Source organism: Papaver somniferum, unplaced genomic scaffold, assembly GCF_003573695.1.
Source record: "Papaver somniferum cultivar HN1 unplaced genomic scaffold, ASM357369v1 unplaced-scaffold_132, whole genome shotgun sequence".
NCBI classification, from domain to species: domain Eukaryota; kingdom Viridiplantae; phylum Streptophyta; class Magnoliopsida; order Ranunculales; family Papaveraceae; genus Papaver; species Papaver somniferum.
Genome location: NW_020622381.1, coordinates 13,372,202 through 13,389,566, shown reverse-complemented (window position 1 = coordinate 13,389,566; position 17,365 = coordinate 13,372,202). Strand labels below are relative to the sequence as shown.

General features: G+C 38.3%; 2 protein-coding genes across 2 annotated transcripts; both read right to left on the bottom strand.

Annotated features, from left to right (window-relative positions):
• Positions 1 to 7,565: 7,565 nt before the first annotated feature.
• LOC113333171 (probable glutamyl endopeptidase, chloroplastic) lies at positions 7,566 to 13,994 on the bottom strand. The gene is made up of 15 exons (XM_026579685.1): positions 13,565 to 13,994; positions 12,846 to 13,062; positions 12,648 to 12,758; positions 12,449 to 12,494; positions 12,042 to 12,151; positions 11,416 to 11,919; positions 11,086 to 11,214; positions 10,685 to 10,978; positions 9,725 to 10,183; positions 9,547 to 9,612; positions 9,361 to 9,421; positions 9,137 to 9,286; positions 8,849 to 8,986; positions 8,288 to 8,574; positions 7,566 to 7,936 (listed from the first exon to the last, which is right to left on the bottom strand). Coding segments are annotated over exons 1-15 (2,868 nt in total). The 5' UTR covers positions 13,860 to 13,994; the 3' UTR covers positions 7,566 to 7,935.
• Positions 13,995 to 14,108: 114 nt separating this feature from the next.
• On the bottom strand, positions 14,109 to 16,290 carry LOC113333172. Its single transcript, XM_026579686.1, has 2 exons — positions 15,900 to 16,290; positions 14,109 to 14,899 (listed from the first exon to the last, which is right to left on the bottom strand). The coding sequence occupies exons 1-2, from the start codon at positions 15,970 to 15,972 to the stop codon at positions 14,256 to 14,258; spliced, it is 717 nt and encodes a 238-aa protein (XP_026435471.1). The 5' UTR covers positions 15,973 to 16,290; the 3' UTR covers positions 14,109 to 14,255.
• Positions 16,291 to 17,365: the final 1,075 nt, after the last annotated feature.

The window sequence follows — 17,365 nt, the reverse complement described above, 5'->3', positions numbered from 1 at the left end:
AGAGGAGAGAAGAATAGAACAAGGTTATGTTTCTAGTTCTTCAAGCTCGGCCTTAAGTATGCATGATGAAGATAGAGGCAGGAGTTCAAATAGGAACAACAACAACAAATCCAGATGGAAGTCTAGATGGAAATATAGGGGGAGATCTCAATCCCGGCCTAGAGGTGTTGTTGAGTGTTGGGCGTGCAAGAAAGTAGGACACTTCAAGCGCGATTGTCCGGAAAACAAAGGTGCTAATAATGGTGGAAACAAAGGTAATCAATAAGAGGTCAACGTAATTGCAGCTGCGGAACCGGTGAAGGTCCTTGTTGATAACAAGAAGGTGATTACGAAAGGTTTTCTACTACTCTCTGAGGACAAGCAAGATGAGTCTTGGATTATAGACTCGGGAGCTTCTTTCCATGCAACGGGTGATAAGAGTATTATAATCTCTTATAAAGAAGGATATTATGGCCAAGTATTCTTAGGTGACGATGAAGCATGTGACATCATTGGTTTGGGTGATGTGATCTTGAAAGTCAACGGTTCGACATGGAAATTGAAGGATGTACGACACGTTCCAAATTTGAAGAAAAACTTGGTGTCTGTGGGCCAAGTTTGTGATGATGACTGTGAAGTTGTGTTAACGAAACACAATTGGAAAGTAAAGAAATGGGCTATGGTGTTAGCTCGTGGAGTTGGAGTCGGTACTCTATACCGGACTTCAGATGGAACTATTTTAGCAGTGGCTAGTAGTGGTGAAGACACTAACTTATGGCATAGAAGATTAGGGCACATGAGTAAGAAGAACATGAAGATTCTATGTTCGGGAGGATATCTACCTAAGGTGAAGTCTGTTGATATGAGTTTTTGTGAAGACTGTATTCTTGGAAAGCAAAAACGAGTTAGTTTCAGCAGAGGAGGAAGATACTTGAGAAGTACAAAACTTGATTTGGTTCACACGGATGTATGGGGACCAATTGATGTTGCATCTCACAGCGGGTTCCAGTATTATGTCACCTTTATTGATGATCACTCAAGGAAGGTGTGGCTTTACTTCATGAAGAATAAGTTCGATATGTATGAAGTGTTTAGAAGTGGAAAGCTTTGGTTGAAACAGAAACTGGTCTGAAGTTGAAGTGTCTAAGGTCAGTCAACGGTGGTGAGTATGACAAAACAGAATTCTTACAGTTATGTGCTACAAATGGAATTCGTTTGGAGAGGACAGCTCCAAGGACACCACAGGAGAATGGAGTAGCAGAACGTATGAATTGGACGTTGAATGCACGTGCAAGGTGCATGAGGTTGGAGTCTGGTTTGCCCGAGACCTTCTGGGCACATGCAACAGAGACGGTTGCTTATCTAATTAACAGGACACCTAGTAGTCCATTAGATATGAAGATACCAGAAGAGGTTTGGACTGGCAAAAAGGTAAATCTTTCCTATTTGAAAGTTTTTGGTTGTGTTGGTTATGTTCATCTTAGTCCCGGTGAGAGATCTAAGATAGGTGCTCAAGCAAAGAAGTGTATATTCCTTGGTTATGGAATTGACGCTTTTGGGTATAAACTTTGGGACTATGAGGGTCACAAAGTTATTAGAAGTAAAGATGTCACTTTTAATGAGAATGAGTTGTACAAGGACAGGAACACAACACAAGTTGAAGATGTCAGGTCAAGCAACGTCGATAAGGAGTTGTATATCGATATTGATGATGTTTCTAGAAGAAGTGTGGAACAAGAAGAGCATGATGTTGCGGATGGCAGAGAAGTACAAGTTGAAGAGACTTCTACTGTAGTGGGAGTTATTCCTATAGTTTCACAAGAAGTACGAAGACCGTCAAGAATTCCTTAACCAAACCCAAGGTATGCTTTGAATTATCTATTACTTACGGATGGAGGCGAACCTGAAGATATTAAGGAAGCACTAGCGGCTGATGATTCAGGCAAGTGGAAACTTGCTATGGAGGATGAGATAAATTCACTTGATGAGAATGGCACTTGGGTGTTAGTAAAATTACCAAGAGGTAAGAAGGCGTTGCATAACAAGTGGGTTTATCGGATGAAATCTAAAGCAAATAGAGAAATTCGCTACAAGGCGAGGTTGGTTGTGAAAGGTTTCCAGCAAAAACCTGGTGTTGATTACAACGAGATATTTTCTCCAGTTGTGAAGATGACTACTATTCGAGTAGTGTTAAGTCTAGTGGCTTCTGAAGATCTCTACCTTGAACAGTTGGATGTAAAGAAAACTTTTCTTCATGGTGACCTAGATGAAGAAATTTACATGAAGCATCCAGAAGGATTCATAGTAAAAGGCAAGGAAGAGATGGTGTGCAAGCTAAAGAAGAGTTTGTATGGTTTAAAACAAGCCCCGAGACAGTGATACATAAAGTTTGATAACTTCATGCATAGAAGTGGTTACTCACGGTGTAATGCAGATCATTGTTGTTACTTCAAAAGGAATGGTTCTGACTACATCATATTACTACTGTATGTGGATGATATGTTGGTTGCCGGAACATCTCTACAAGAAGTTGAGAATTTGAAGAAACAATTAACAAGTGATTTTGATATGAAAGATCTTGGTGAAGCAAAGCAGATTCTTGGTATGAGGATCATAAGAGACAGAGCTAAGGGTGTACTTATGCTTAGTCAGGCTGAATATATTGAACGAGTGTTGAAAAGGTTCAATATGGAGAATGTTAAACCAGTTAGTTCTTCACTTGGAAGTCAAATTCGTCTTTCAAGTATGCAGTGTGCGAAGATAGATGAAGAAAAGGAGTACATGTCTAACGTACCATATTCTTCGGCTATTGGGAGTCTAATGTATGCTATGGTGTGCACGAGACCGGATATTGCACATGCAGTGCGAGTAGTGAGTAGATATGCAAGCAACCCAAGAAAACAACATTGGGATGCTGTGAAGTGGATTCTCAGGTATTTGAGAGGTAACACAAACGTACCATTGTGTTATGGAAAAGGTGGTTCTATCTTGAGGGGTTATGTGGATGCAGACTTCGCAGGTGATGTAGATAAAAGGAGAAGTACGACCGGTTATGTTTATACTATGGGGTCAGCTGCAGTGAGTTGGAACTCAAGGTTACAGAAGTTGTGACATTGTCTACTACGGAAGCGGAGTACATAGCGGTGACGGAAGCGAGCAAGGAGATGATTTGGTTACAAGGATTATTAGCTGAGTTGGGCAAGGAACAAGGAGATAATGTTCTGTTTAGCGACAGTCAAAGTGCTATACATTTAGCCAAGAACTCAACCTATCATGCTATGACGAAGCATATAGATATCCATTATCATTTCATTCGGGATCTCTTAGAAGAAGGAGAGTTGAAGCTCGAGAAGATTCTTGGTTCGAAGAATCCGGCGGATATGTTTACCAAGGGAGTTACATCAGACAAGCTAAAGCTCTGCAAGACTTTAGTTGGTCTCTCAGAATGAGGATCTGGGAGGGGAGCCGCACTAACAAGGAAGATGTTTTAGCACCGTCAATCCAAAGTTGAAGACTGGAAGACAATCAATAAGTCTTCAAAGTGGGAGATTGTTAGTTATTGAAGACTAATTAATTATTTCCTAAAGTTAGCCGTGGTTATTTAGGGAAGGGGTTTCCTAAACCCTTTAGAATTCTTGGTGGCCAAGTTTGTAACCTATATAAATAGGTATTTAGGCCTTGTAGAATTGATGTATTGTGTAGAAAACGATTAAGAGATCGGTGAGAGATTTCTTGTATAGCTTTTAGGGATAAAGCTAGGATTTCGTTGTGAGAGCATATTGGTGAGGAACAAGAGACAAGGTTATCGTCTCGGGTAATTGTTGCGGTGTAACCAAGGGTTTGCTGGGATTCACACGACGTTGTAATCGTCTTCTTCATAGTGGATTTGAGTTGGTGCGGCTCAAAGTGAACGAAGACAATATATACAAGTTGTATGTATTGGTCGAACCACTATAAATCTTGTGTCTTGTGAGTTGATTTATCTTTCTCGTATTTTCATACTTGCTTGTGCTTGGTTTACTTATTATTCATCATAATATCTCAAGATCCGTTATTCCGCGGTTGTCAGTAATTCCCTAAGAAAATCCTGACATCTTATATTTTAATTTGCAGGGAAGATAGCGCATCATGTTTGTACAGTTGTTTGGCTAAATATATAACTACTACGTCTAGTTTGGCTATTGGCTTTGGTGTCCTCTGCAACTCCCTTGCGTTTTTCATATTTGGAACAACTGCACATGGACTAGGAAAAATAGAGCTCTTCATTATGTATACCGGCACTAAAGGGCGTCGGATTGGCAAGAGGTCAAACATGTTGCCCACTCTTCGAGCCAACATACGCAAGTTGATGAAGAAATGAGGACATTTTATCACCAAGAAAAGGAAAGAAAAAAGGTATTATCCGTACAGACAGGCGGGGGAACGATGAACTCCAGACACTTGGACAAAGACTCATTTGGAGTTTGAGAACAATGGAGGATCCATATCCCTACATGTATAGTATTATGGCATTTGACTTTTTGAACTTTATCGCTTTGATTTTCATCGAGACTTCACAATCATATAAACTAGCTTGTTAGGTATATGGTCTTCTTCAGAGCATTAATAATAAACTAATTAAGAATTACGCTAAATTTTTCTTTCAGCATTGGTTGGTTATATAAAGTAGGCTTCAAGACTAATTTGTGTTAATCGCGTAAAACACTCATTAATTAGGTACAATTTGATACAGAGTTGATTCCTCTCTGGCACTCTTACCATCCATGTAAGGCTGCTAGCAACTCAGGAGTTGCCTTTGCCTAGCACGACTCATAGAGTAGCTACTAACTGACCAGAAAAGATAGAATATATACATATATGGCCTTATACATTAAGGAACAGCCATTATATGCATCCTTTAGGACAAAAATGTCGACATATCATGTCATCAAAAACCAAACTTCCAGACACAAAAATCACTCTAAAAGTGGGGTAGCACTCATTTTGTTTCCATCTCTTCCTTCTTTTGCTGCCTTATGAAGTACTACTGTATAAATGAATGGTGCAAAATTAGCAACAGTTTTATTTCTTTATCTTAGTGCATCAAAAGCTCTCTTTTTTAAGAGCACACTGCTTCAAAAGGTTAACAGATGCTTTATAGATTCGGTATTTAGCAATGCTATTGACCCTTACTTTAAACTTTTGGGGAAGATCGGTATGGTAAATATAACCAACCATGTTACATCTTTATACGTTGACATTAGTGTGTAGGAGAGAACTAATAGTTGCTTTTTGGTATGCTAAAACAGGAAGCATTTCACCGTTAATTGAACTGGAAGAGTTGCGCTTTACATATAGTACGTAGATCATTCAACGTAATGGAAGTTTTTTCTAAATAATGCAGATCTGTGAGTTTTTAGCTTCTGCGGCTAAATTCTGAAACCAATTTGGTGAACAGATCAACTAAGGGCCTTCAAAAAGCAACGTCATCCGGGGTTCTTTTCGTGCATTTGTTATAAAGGACGTTTTGAAACAGTGGTTTGAACTTTGATGCATAACGCGACTGATCAACATAATGGCATTAATCTTATGTTACAAAGGCCGTATTCAAACAGTGGTTGGAACTTTTGATACATAATGCGACTACTCGACGAAGTTAGTGGCATTATGTAATCCTGGAGAAAAAAAGCACAGCCTTTTCATAGATCTATAGACCCCGCCCATATTCTAGATTTTGATTTAACTTTTTGTTTCTGTTCGTTTCATTTATTGTTTTCAAACAAAAGCAATGGCCCTGCCAGGATTTTTTTTGTAAGTTGCATTATCTTGGGTGTATGCCCATTCAAGCTCTCAAAAACCTCTATGACTTCCCCATGGAATGCTAAAAGAGATTTGTTTGGGTGGGGACATGGTGTAGACTGTAGATCAACCATCAGGGTTGGAATCACAAAAGTAAAACACACTGTAGAAGTTGACAAGTGATTAAATGGAAGGAAGTAGTAAGGAAATGTATATAGCCAGACACTAAGCCAGATGCTGCCATGGGTCAACTCCGATTGATGCATCTGTCGCCCCACCATGAGTTCCAAACAGAAGTTCAAAAACACCTAGGTTGGTGGTCGCTAATGTGGGTGCGAAGAGGAGCACTGTTAAAAACATATTTATTATACGGCCATCGAGAACATTATTATACGGCCATCGCGAACATAGATTAGTGGCAACCACTGCGCGTCTGTCCTTATTGTATTACCACTTGCACACAGCACACTTAAGAGGAGAGGTGCAAACCACCGCGTAAGGTTCACTTTGATCTTAATGTTTGCATTAGTTTTGGCCAAACATAATTCTTGCAAGTGGTAAACCCCTCGGTGCTATTTTTAAGTTGAGATTGGTCCTAGATGAAAAAGTGATAGGCATGGTTCACTTTACCTATCGTGAAGAGTGAAATACCCTTCCTTGATCGAAACAGTGTCATCAGAAACCAGATAACAAGATCCCACTGGATAATTGTACATATTCAAGAGTTGTGATGGGACATTGGACCTGGGCTTGCTCTTCAGAATACATGGTTTTGGTATTATTCTGGTTATTATTGAAATCTGTTTTGAGGCATACTGAAATTTTTTGAGGCATACTAAATAATGCCAAAATAGGGTCACCAAATAAAAAATAATATCACCCCTTATCCACCCTTTTTGATAATGGCATAACTACCCTTACATAATTGGTGTTAATGATTATGATTAGATTTGATTAGCTTGGAATTTTAAAGATTGATTAAAAATTATATTATTAGTGGTGAATTAGTAGATAAATCAAATTTATGTGAGAGAGTTGGGATTCTTGAGAGGAAGAAGAAGAAGTGAAAAAAAACTTTGAATTTTTGAGATTTTAATGATTAGAAGTGACCAAAATGTGTGATTCAAATCATAGGTAAACTTCTATACGAGGTTTAATTTCTTTTTATAAGTTGAATCTGTCAAAAAATTTAATTTTTAAAACCCAGATCTACTGACCAGATGAACAGTTCGGCTGGAAAGTTATCAGCCGAACCTAGGTATATTTTCAAAAAACTGAGGTTCGGCTGAAAAGTTATCAGCCGGACTTCACTCTGTAACTGACGAATTTTGGTTCGGCTGATTCGAACAAAATCTAGCAAAGTCGCATTAGCCGAACATAGTGTTTCTCTAAATCATACACTAGGTTCGGCTCAAAATTGATACTCCAAGATCAGCCGAACTGATCTTCTGAAAACCCTAATTTCATCTTTGAAATCATATTCTATCGATCAAACAAAATAAAATCAATCAAAAACAAGATGGGTTTGTTACACATGCATTCTAAAATACATATAAGAGCAATTGAGATTTGGATTTCGCACTCCAACATTGCTCACTTCGGTTCGTGTTTGCTTTGCTTGATCAATTTCTTGATTGAATTTGAGTCCAAGATGTTTGAGTTTAAAGTTTATTTTGATTTTTGATTTTAGGTTTTTGATGATAAGGGCACTCTAATAATTTAAATTGTTTAAGAATATATAAGTAATTGCACTACCTTTAAACACCCCTTATAAACCCACCCTAAATAGTATAATGAATGAGTATGTCTCAGAAAAAAAATGAGTATGCCTCAAAACAGGTTTCTTATTATTCCGCACATATGTTCAAAGAATGATTTTCCTTCTGCAGCAATTACATCACATTATAAATCCCCCACAAGGGGGGTTGGCGAGAGGACATGATACAATTCTAAGTCTAAAATACAATAAGGAATACGATGCATTGATTCCGCATTGCACCTTAATTAATGTGGATTCCTTGTTTTTAATCAGGGGATCTTGGATTCCAAATTACCCACTGTTTTATTTTTTTTCCAAATTATACATTGAGTCGGTCAGTTGGCAGTCACTTCTTGAACAAACAGCTCCAGCTTTTATCCATACCAAACAGTGTAGGGTCACGAGGTTCACTACTTCGATCTATAAAAAAAAATCCAAACATGAATCAGAAGAATGTCATCCTACCAAACCAGATGAGAAAATATAAGTTAGATATCCTACTCTTCAGGATCTTGCAGTTTTCATGATTCCTTTATATCTCAAAAAAATCTTACCAAATAGTATTTGCATTCTCTCATGTAACATTGAACTAAAATGAATTTTCTTACCTTTTTCTGAAATCACAAGAAAACATTTTTCTCAATCAATTTGGTGGTTTTGAGCAATTATAATAGTTGGCCAGGGTCAACCAATTTGCTTTACAATCATTTTCATGCCTGTTTGAATTAAAACTAAGTAATGAGAATAGGATTAACGACCAGGAGAAATTACCACAATAAAGACCTTCTCTGTGAACGAAAATCCTCCTCTGGAGTACCTCCTCCACTGGCAGAAACAACTTTACTTTCGGCTTCTTTAAGGGTTTCTTTGGTATCATCTTTGCTCGTATCCGCAACCACATCAGAGTTGTTTACACAATACTTGTGTAGCCAGCGATCTGTTTCCCAGAGAACATGCATGATACTCTCTCGTGCAGCGTAACCATGGCTCTCAAAGGGTAAAACCACCAAGCGACTGAGAGCCCCATGGCCTTTGAGTGCATTGAAGAACCGATCAGACTGCATCAAACATATGGAAAAAATGTAACTGATACGAACTTCAAAAATATGCCAAAGAGAAAGGCTATATTACATTAAGAAGAGGACATGGACATTCAGATCAATCCTTGAAGCACTAACTACTAGCGTCTAGCCGTTTAAGATGCTAAGGCCAAATCCCTATGCTTAAGCTTGGTTAGGTTGTTTGTGGACCAAATCTCATTTTCTAAGTCTATTCACACATTCAGGTAATTGTTACAAGGACTGGATTGCAGAAAAAGTTTAAGTTACTGACCTGCATCGTTAGTGTTCCTGAGTTGTTATCTTCTTCCCCATGGATAAGTAATATTGGTTTCTTGATTTTATTAGCTGACATGAATGGGCTCATCTCAACATATGTACCAGTGGCTTCCCAGAGTGTTCTGTCTTCATTCTGCGTCAACAACAGTCAAATTTAATAACTCATACTTCAAGACTTGAGCGACAATGATTTATAGACGAATAAGCCAAATAACAATAAGCTCCCAATAGTTGAAAATCATGATTCGTTTATTTAGAGAATCCTTAAATTATAGATGGGTACCTGAAAACCAAATGGGGTAAGTGTTCTGTTGTAAGCTCCAGAACGAGCAACTCCACAACAGAAGAGATGAGGGGCATGTGCTAAAAGATTAGCAGTCATAAATGCTCCATAAGAGTGACCCCCTATAGCAATTTTATTTGGATGCGCAACCTGAATAATTGCAGGGTCAAGAATAGTTAAAATGTATTCACGACATTCATAAGGATAAATCTGAAGAAGCTTACCCCTCGGCGTATAACTTCTTCAACTGCAGCCTCAGCACTTGCAACCAGCTGCTCTATGTAACTGTTTGGAGGATGATAATCCAATGATGATTAAAAATAAGAAATGAAGAGAAGAGAAAAGAAAAGAAAAGAGAGGCGAGGAGAAAATATAAGAGAATGAAAGAAAAAAGGGGGTTAGAGAACTACGTGTCATTTGCCTGCGCATCACCTTCACCGATGATTGGTATTGTTGGACCAGATAAAATAGCAAACCTGAAGGCATTGGAAGGATTTTATTAAATATCTCGCAAATAAATCTATTAATGGACACTTGTGAGACACAAAGTATCATGAAAAGGAAAAAGAACAATAAACTCATTATTACCTTCTAGCTAGCCAAAGAAGGGCCGACGTTGAACCTATGCCTGCAAACTCATTAGGAGAACCACGGACTTGTCCAGCAGCATCTTTACTCTTGAATTCTCCAGGGTAAGACCAGAATAAACATGGAAGTGGGCCATCTTTTGTGGGATCATAACCTGGAGGTAGATAAAGTGTAGCAGTAAGTTGGACTCCATCTTTTCTCTGATACCTGATCATCTCTTTCTGTAAAGAGGCCAACTGAGGGTATGGGTGAGGAAAGTTTGTAATCTGGCGAACTTTCTTTTCTGGCCAACTCTGTAAATAGTATTGGGTGTTTTCTGTTTTTGATTCTTTGGAAGTCAATACTTTCAGTTGATCGAGGAACAAATCTCCTTCAACCTGATCTGACATTAAAGCAACAACCGACTCGTAATACTTTTCTTTGTTGCTCTCCCAAATTCGCTCTTTAGTACCAGTATTTCTGAAATAAAAGAAATATGGGTTGAAATTATTAAACAAGCACGATTTGCTCAATGATGGAAAAAAAACCGTGTCGCAATGATACGGATACGGTATTGGATACAAGATACCAGTACGCTACTATGATACAGTAGTTTAACATAAACATATTATATATAAGATAGAAACTTAAAAAAACACATACATGTATGATTAACCTCACTGGAGAGAGGTCTGGATAAGAAGGAAGAAAGTCTAGAGCAAGATCAGTGGACGGATTTGGAACTAATATTTTGTCACTCTAGTTAAAACTTCTCATAGAATCTAGTAAAATATCTAAATTTTCTAATATTAAGGTATTGAGATCTAATATTTAGTCAAAGTTTTCTAACTGAGTTGTATCTTGAAGTATTGGAGTATTAGTACGCGTATCCGTGTAAATACGTATCGATACAGCTGATTATTTTTTTTTAGGCGTATCGTTGTAACACAGAAAAAAACACAAGTCTGGAAAAACACTTACATGTCAAATAAATCGAGGAAGGGAATGTTTCCTTCTGGTGTTGCACCACTTCCATTGAGTAAAAGGAAAGTCTCTCCATCCTTCTTTATTTTCGCAATAACATATGTCCCAACAGGAGTTCTGCGCAGCATTGGAGAGCCGGGATCAGAGTAAACATCTTCTGATGACCTATCAAATAGTATGCGCGGGCTCACATCTTTAGATCCTGGAGATATAACCCATGTTCTCGTTCGGCGTGTTTTATACCAAGATTCATAAACTAGAGCTAGGGAATCGTCACACCAAGAGATGCCTCTGTTGAAATGCCAAACCAGATAGGGACAAATTAAAGTTCAGATAAAATAAGGAAAGCTGTGGTAGGAAAAACGTAGACCAGAGCCGACAATAAAGACAACAAGTACCCATAGCGAAGATCAAGCTTGTGTAAAATCTCTGGCTGTCCAGCCTCTAGTGTATCAGCAGCCTGCGTATACACTATATCCCTTGGAGAAACTTCCACTTTTGCATCACCTCCATCTTGTGTCTCCACCCTGGAAAATTTCAGCTGATCAAAATAAAGATGCCTCATGTATACAAACCATCAACAACACAAAGGAACCACAGTGAGGTTGTGAAAAAAATCCTAAAGCAGTTGGAAATCTAAGAAAATGCTTAATTTCAAATATACAGAATGCGGCGGAAACTAACTAATGTTTACGGAGCTTGAGATGGAGGATATTATTAGTTCATACCAATATAGTTGTGAAGGCTTATCTGCTCTCCAATTGATCGAACGCATCCCTTTCCGAACACTATTGAATGCAATGGGTATATCCTCCGCAAGCGGCAAATCACAAAGCTCTCTAACAAACTTTCCATCAGTCGTCCATAAATCAACTTTTTTAGGAAATCTTCCGCAAGGGACGATAAAGGAGTAAGGTCGGTGAATTGAGTTAATCAAAATGTATTTCTCGTCTGGTGAGGGGTCCAGCGATGTATATACAGCTGGTGGACCAAAGGACTTCACTGTCCCATCTAATGAAACCAATAACAACTGTGATGTGGCATAGTAGTCAAATGAGTCCTCATCATACTCGTCCTTCAGCAGATCCTGGAATGTTCTTACTTGAACAATATTTTTTTGTTCATTCGTCTGAATTTTTGGGCCAGATGGAACAATTGGTTTCTTTGGTGGGTCTCCTCGAGATAAAGGAATGGTGCAGACTAATAAAGTAGAGTCGTTCACCCAAGCGTAACTGCAAAGCAGAAACAAGAAGGCATCAGAAAACAGAAGGATCTAGCAAAGGTCTGCTACACCTCATGATATGGCCTAAAGAGAAAATGAAGAAAAATGGAAAGCACGCAACCTAGTACTTACTTGTCAAAAACTGCATTAAGATATATATCTGGGGATTGAAATAAAGGTCTAGCTCTTCCTGTTTCTACATCTGCAACCCAAACGCTAAGCTTATTGTTATCGCTCTGATCCTGATTTCAGAAAAATGTTACATATTAGTGTATATAGCTTCTGAGAAGCTGAGTATGCACAGGTATGTATGGAATATTAACAACAACTATTCACAGTCACATATAAGCCCACCAAAGACTACTTGATACATCTTTCAGTAGTCGAAGAACAATTTTAGGTGCCCACGGGCAGATTATGACTATTATACCAAAACATCCTTTGGACAAGTGTCTAAGACGTGTTCTAATAATGAAAAACCTATTGCTATAATCACGTGGATAGTCAATTCTCAGTTTTAAGGCACCACAATCGATCACCTCGTCGAATCGAATACTGAAGGATAAATGGCGACCATCATATGACCTGGTTCAAACAAAGTGATAAACATAATGAGCATGATTTAAGATATGTGTATTGAGTACTGGAGCCTGTGTAGATTTAGAGACAAAAGAAAGCAAGTGCAGGTTTTAGATAGAGAATCAAATTGATGAAGATGTTTGAGGCTCCAGATATTACCAGCTAACAAAATTAATCTTAGCACCATCAGGGAAGCCGTGTATTTCCTTTTCTGGCCCTAAAGTACCATCGTGCATTAATTGATGAATTCCAATACCAGTGTAGAATGACCTGAATGCACAATTTTCATCAATACTCCATACATGTGTATGTATATATATATATATAGAGAGAGAGATTTAAGTTTCTTGAACTCACATACGACTCCGAGTATTGCATTTTGCATCAATGCGAAGACCACCTAGCTTTTCCTCTGGTCTTGCTAATTCTGTCAACGGAGGCAAGGCTCTACGCTTAAGGAATAATATTTTATCCCTTTGAGGTGAGAATGACAATGCAGGAAGAGGTGGTGCATCGACGATATCTCTGATTTCCGATGGAGGAAGATGATACCCACCATCCAATGCAGAACTATCTGCATTATCCAACGACAACAAGAAAATCTCATTGAAGGGAACTTTTACTCAAAATGTATAATTTCATATCAATACAAAAACTTATCTAAACAAATGGCAATTCAAACAATAAGCATAGGGGAAGCCAATCAAAATGTATGGGATTAATAGAACTTCAAATTAAACGGAGCAAGTGAGAAATAAAATGAAAGACTCGGTGCCAACACGACGTACTATGAGCTTCGGTTCAAGTCAAGATCTACCATAACAAATTAGAATCCTGAACTGTCCAGAATCACATATTTGAGCAAGACAATTATATCTAGAAACAAAGATATCATTTAATTCCAATCAATTTAAGTTCAACTAGATTGACTTCCACTTTGCACAACTAGATAGCGCATCAATTCAACTTTTACAGTTAATCACAGACACTAACTAATAAGTGACTCAAAATTTCTCAACATCCAAAAAGAACTAAGAACAATAAAAAAAAAGATTGAATTTGAAGAGAAGGGTTACCTTCGTAATCAACTGGGGAATAAGAAGCAGTACCATTCGAGCCACTTCCAAGACCACCATCTTCAGAATTCACAGGATTATGAAAAGTAGACATAGTCATATGAGTGTTGAGAGATTTCCTTGGGTTTTTCAATCCAGTACTGAGAAACCCAGGCGGTGAAGAGTGGTGGTGGTGGTGAGGATTTAGAGAAAGAAAAGATGAACAAAGTGATGGAAGAAGTCTTGACGAAGAAGAAGATTGAGAGATAGGGGAGATGAGAGAGAAACGATTGCAAAGTTTGTGAAGGCGCATCATAAGATAATGGGGGTATAAAATACGCACTCCCCTGATTGATCAATGAGTTATGAGTATGCCCAAGTATCTACAAATATTAAAGTGCTATCAACTTTGCTGCTTGGAGGGTGTACAAAGATTCTAATCCTACGCACCTCTGAGATTACAGTGATGCCCTTATTGAGTGAAGGAAGAAGAAGCTGACATAGACACTAGATATGGGGTAAGTGGACAGGGATATGGTAAAGCAGTATTACAGTGATGCCCTTGTTGAGTTGCTACCAGACATTTTTATAGAAAGAATTCATCAAATTCAATTGTAAGTTAAGAGTTTGTAAAACTATGTTTAATTACAGGAGGAAAACCAGAAAGAATCTTGATTAAAATTTCAATATAGCAACTTGCAAAAGTCTTGCTTCAAAGATCATCATAAGTTGGGGTTTCTTCGGTGGTGTAAGAATCACTATATGCAGATTCAGTGTTCTCGTACTCATTGATGGTGCTATCTTCTGATGGCACAAACTGAACCAAATAATGAATTCCATTGAGGATGTCATATACCATCAATCCTATCCTTCCCCCAGTCCAACTGCCCAAATGACTTCCTGCCAGATAGCCCAACTTCCCTAGCCTTTGTTCTCCAAGGAACCCTCCTGCGTAAGCTCCAACCAACGTCCCGCTGCCCCTCAAGAAACCTTCTGTTACGGTTCCTCCGTAATAAATTGCTTCAAAGAAATCCCAGCCTGAAGAAATGATAGGACCTATAATGCGTTTCGCCTTTTGGGATGCCAACTTCGCTGCTTTTTTTCCTTCTTTTTCTGCTAGCTTCGCTGCAGCTGTGGCATCAAGTCCCTGTGATAATGCATCTGCTAATGCAGTTTCTAGTGCCTTGAACCTTGCTCCCTCAACATGTTTAGACCTGATGCTGTAGAAATAGAGCTTTACACCCTCCTTAACTCCACAAGCTACACTACCACTTCCCATGTCAAAGCAGTTTAAGATAGTAAACTTCCCACTTTGGGATGAAGACTCTTCTCCAACCAGCAGCCGAAACTTTTCAGCTGTCACGAGTAGAGAAGTATAAGCAAAAAATCCCATTTTGCAACTACTAGGGCATGTGTAGAAATTCCAGATAAGAACTACATGTATTGTTACCCAAATAAGTTTTAGCATATAACTATACGAAACTATATGCACGATACTAACAAAAAAAAAAAGTAAAACCAGCAAGTCAAAAAAAGAAACTGGCATTCATGAAATGTTAAAATCTGATAGTGCGTAACTTGCCAGCTCCAAAGCTACAGCAACGAGACAATGATTGCACCAAACTTATAGATGTAAGATTATAGATTGTGTGAAAAATGAGATTGAAAGGCATCGAGTATTCAGACAAACAGGAAAGTTCTGGATATAGCACATAGGCATCGAGTAAACTAAGACTAAAGAGCAGAGTGAGAGAAACTGCAGGTTACTGCAGGAACGTTTGTAAATATAATGGACAGCTTCACATCAACGATCAATAACAACCATATGCCAGGCCACAACAAAAAGATTACTGTAAGAACAAATTATTCACTACAATGGGTGCTATCAATTGCACTTATTTTGCTGCCCAAACTGGTCTAAGCAATATTGCTATGAACAACACCAAAAAGGCAGTCACTGTGCATTGCAATCAAAACCGAAATTTCCAATAATTATTTCAATCATTTAGAGATAAAATTGAGTCCAATAAATTGGTATCATCTAGTACTCTACTTTTCAGTGTGAGCAAGGGGAACCCTAGTAAAGCTAATATATCAGGAATCAGTCATAAAAACTCATATAAAGAATACATCCAATTAGGGAATAGCACATTTAATTGGACCACCAAAATCGATTACAACTCAAAATTATACTAGTCTTTCAGAAATCAATCTAATGGCTCTCTTCGTACCAAAATGAAACTAAATATAATTTTCTTTTTGTTTACGTTTTTGGATCTAATAAAGGTGCTCATGATCAGACAAAAACCAAAAGAGTTATTTTGAAGAAGGGAATCTGATATCTGTTGTTGTTTACCTGTAATACTGAGAGCAATCAAACCAACAACGAATACGAGAATTCGAACCCTTCTTTTTTGCAAATCCATCATTTCTTCTTCTTCTTCAGAAAGACTTTTGAGAAGCCAAATCTAGTGACGAGTGAGTTTATGAATAAAGAAAAGGAGGAAAGAACCTGATTCAATACTTGCAATGACTGAGGAATCAAAGCGCGCGATTAGGCGTAGGGTATCTCGTTGGAAACTTCAAAGGTCAGACTTCTTGGAGAGTGTTTTGAATTGAATTTTGATGATTTGTTTCTCTACTCTTGGAAGTTGTATGGTTCGGACCGGAGCGGAGGTTCCCAACACCTACGACTTAAACGCGCCACGTGAGGAGCTATTTCCGGTAGATCTTCAGAAAACAAAGCTTTGTTTACTGTGCCACATTTTAAAAGCAAGTCCAGTGGGGTGGGGAAATCGGCAAATGTGCAATTGGCAAAACAGGCGAAGAGGAGGGGTCAACTTCTGAATTTGAGCGTTTGTCCATCCTGGCTCAAGTTGAGTCGGTCAATTTAATTTGTGACGACCGGATCAATTTCGGTTTATTGGGTAAAGGAAGGCCAAGGTTTGGCTCTGTTTCAGACGAATATCTTCTTATATTGAGCCAACCGACCTTTCTTGAATCCTTAAGGAAATCCAGTGGAAGCGGGCAAAGTTCCGTATTTGAGGGTCCAGCTGAATAGGCAAACCCAGTTTCTCATGGTAGCAAAAATACATATCCGTCGATGTTGAGCCGGTTGTCCCCAACAAGACTGCTCATCCCAATTTGGGACGGTCGTCTCCATATCAGACGATAACGTATATATTTTTAATTGTTAAATCCAACGGCTCTATGCCTATTTAACCTATATAAATCATCTTCCTTCCACCAATAAACTCCCACAGTTTATATCCATCGAACTTATTCCATCAATATATTTTTTGTTCTAAGTCGTTTTAATCAGATTTATTTCTCTTTATGGATCGTAATTCGGAAATGAGGGATAGAGAGTAGCGTTGTTATATCTCCAACAACAACATCATTGGATGCTTCCGAAAAATCAGATGGATGAAAATTCAGACGAAGATGCAAATTTGACGACGCCGTGATATAATTATATACATGCCAGGTACCACGAGTTCCAAAACTGATAGCAGTATTGGCAAGAAGATATAAGTGGAGATTTTGAGAGAAATGACATCAACAAATGATGTGTGATTATTTTATCATCGGATGTGTTTATTCCGATAAAGATTTTCAACGACGCTTTTGTATGCCGCAACACTTGGTTATTAGGCTTATCGGAGAGCTTTGTCGGGCAAGCCCTAAACTCAACTATCAATTTAATGCACGAAATGTACAGGGACGCTGTTCTGAACAAAAGGCCACAACAGCCGTAAGAATTATAGGTTATGATATGTCGGTGGATGCCTGTGATGAGTATATTCGTATGGCATAAACAAC

Bases quoted from the DNA above. Each gene is read 5' to 3' on its own strand.
- LOC113333172 (XM_026579686.1), bottom strand. From the start codon at position 15,972: ATGATGGATTTGCAAAAAAGAAGGGTTCGAATTCTCGTATTCGTTGTT. The intron at 14,900-15,899 runs GTAAACAACAAC...TACTCGTGACAG, and splicing joins GATTGCTCTCAGTATTACAG to CTGAAAAGTTTCGGCTGCTG.
- LOC113333171 (XM_026579685.1), bottom strand. From the start codon at position 13,859: ATGATGCGCCTTCACAAACTTTGCAATCGTTTCTCTCTCATCTCCCCT. The intron at 10,184-10,684 runs GTAAGTGTTTTT...CTTTTATTTCAG, and splicing joins TTCCTCGATTTATTTGACAT to AAATACTGGTACTAAAGAGC. The intron at 8,575-8,848 runs GTCAGTAACTTA...TGTTTGATGCAG, and splicing joins CAGGAACACTAACGATGCAG to TCTGATCGGTTCTTCAATGC.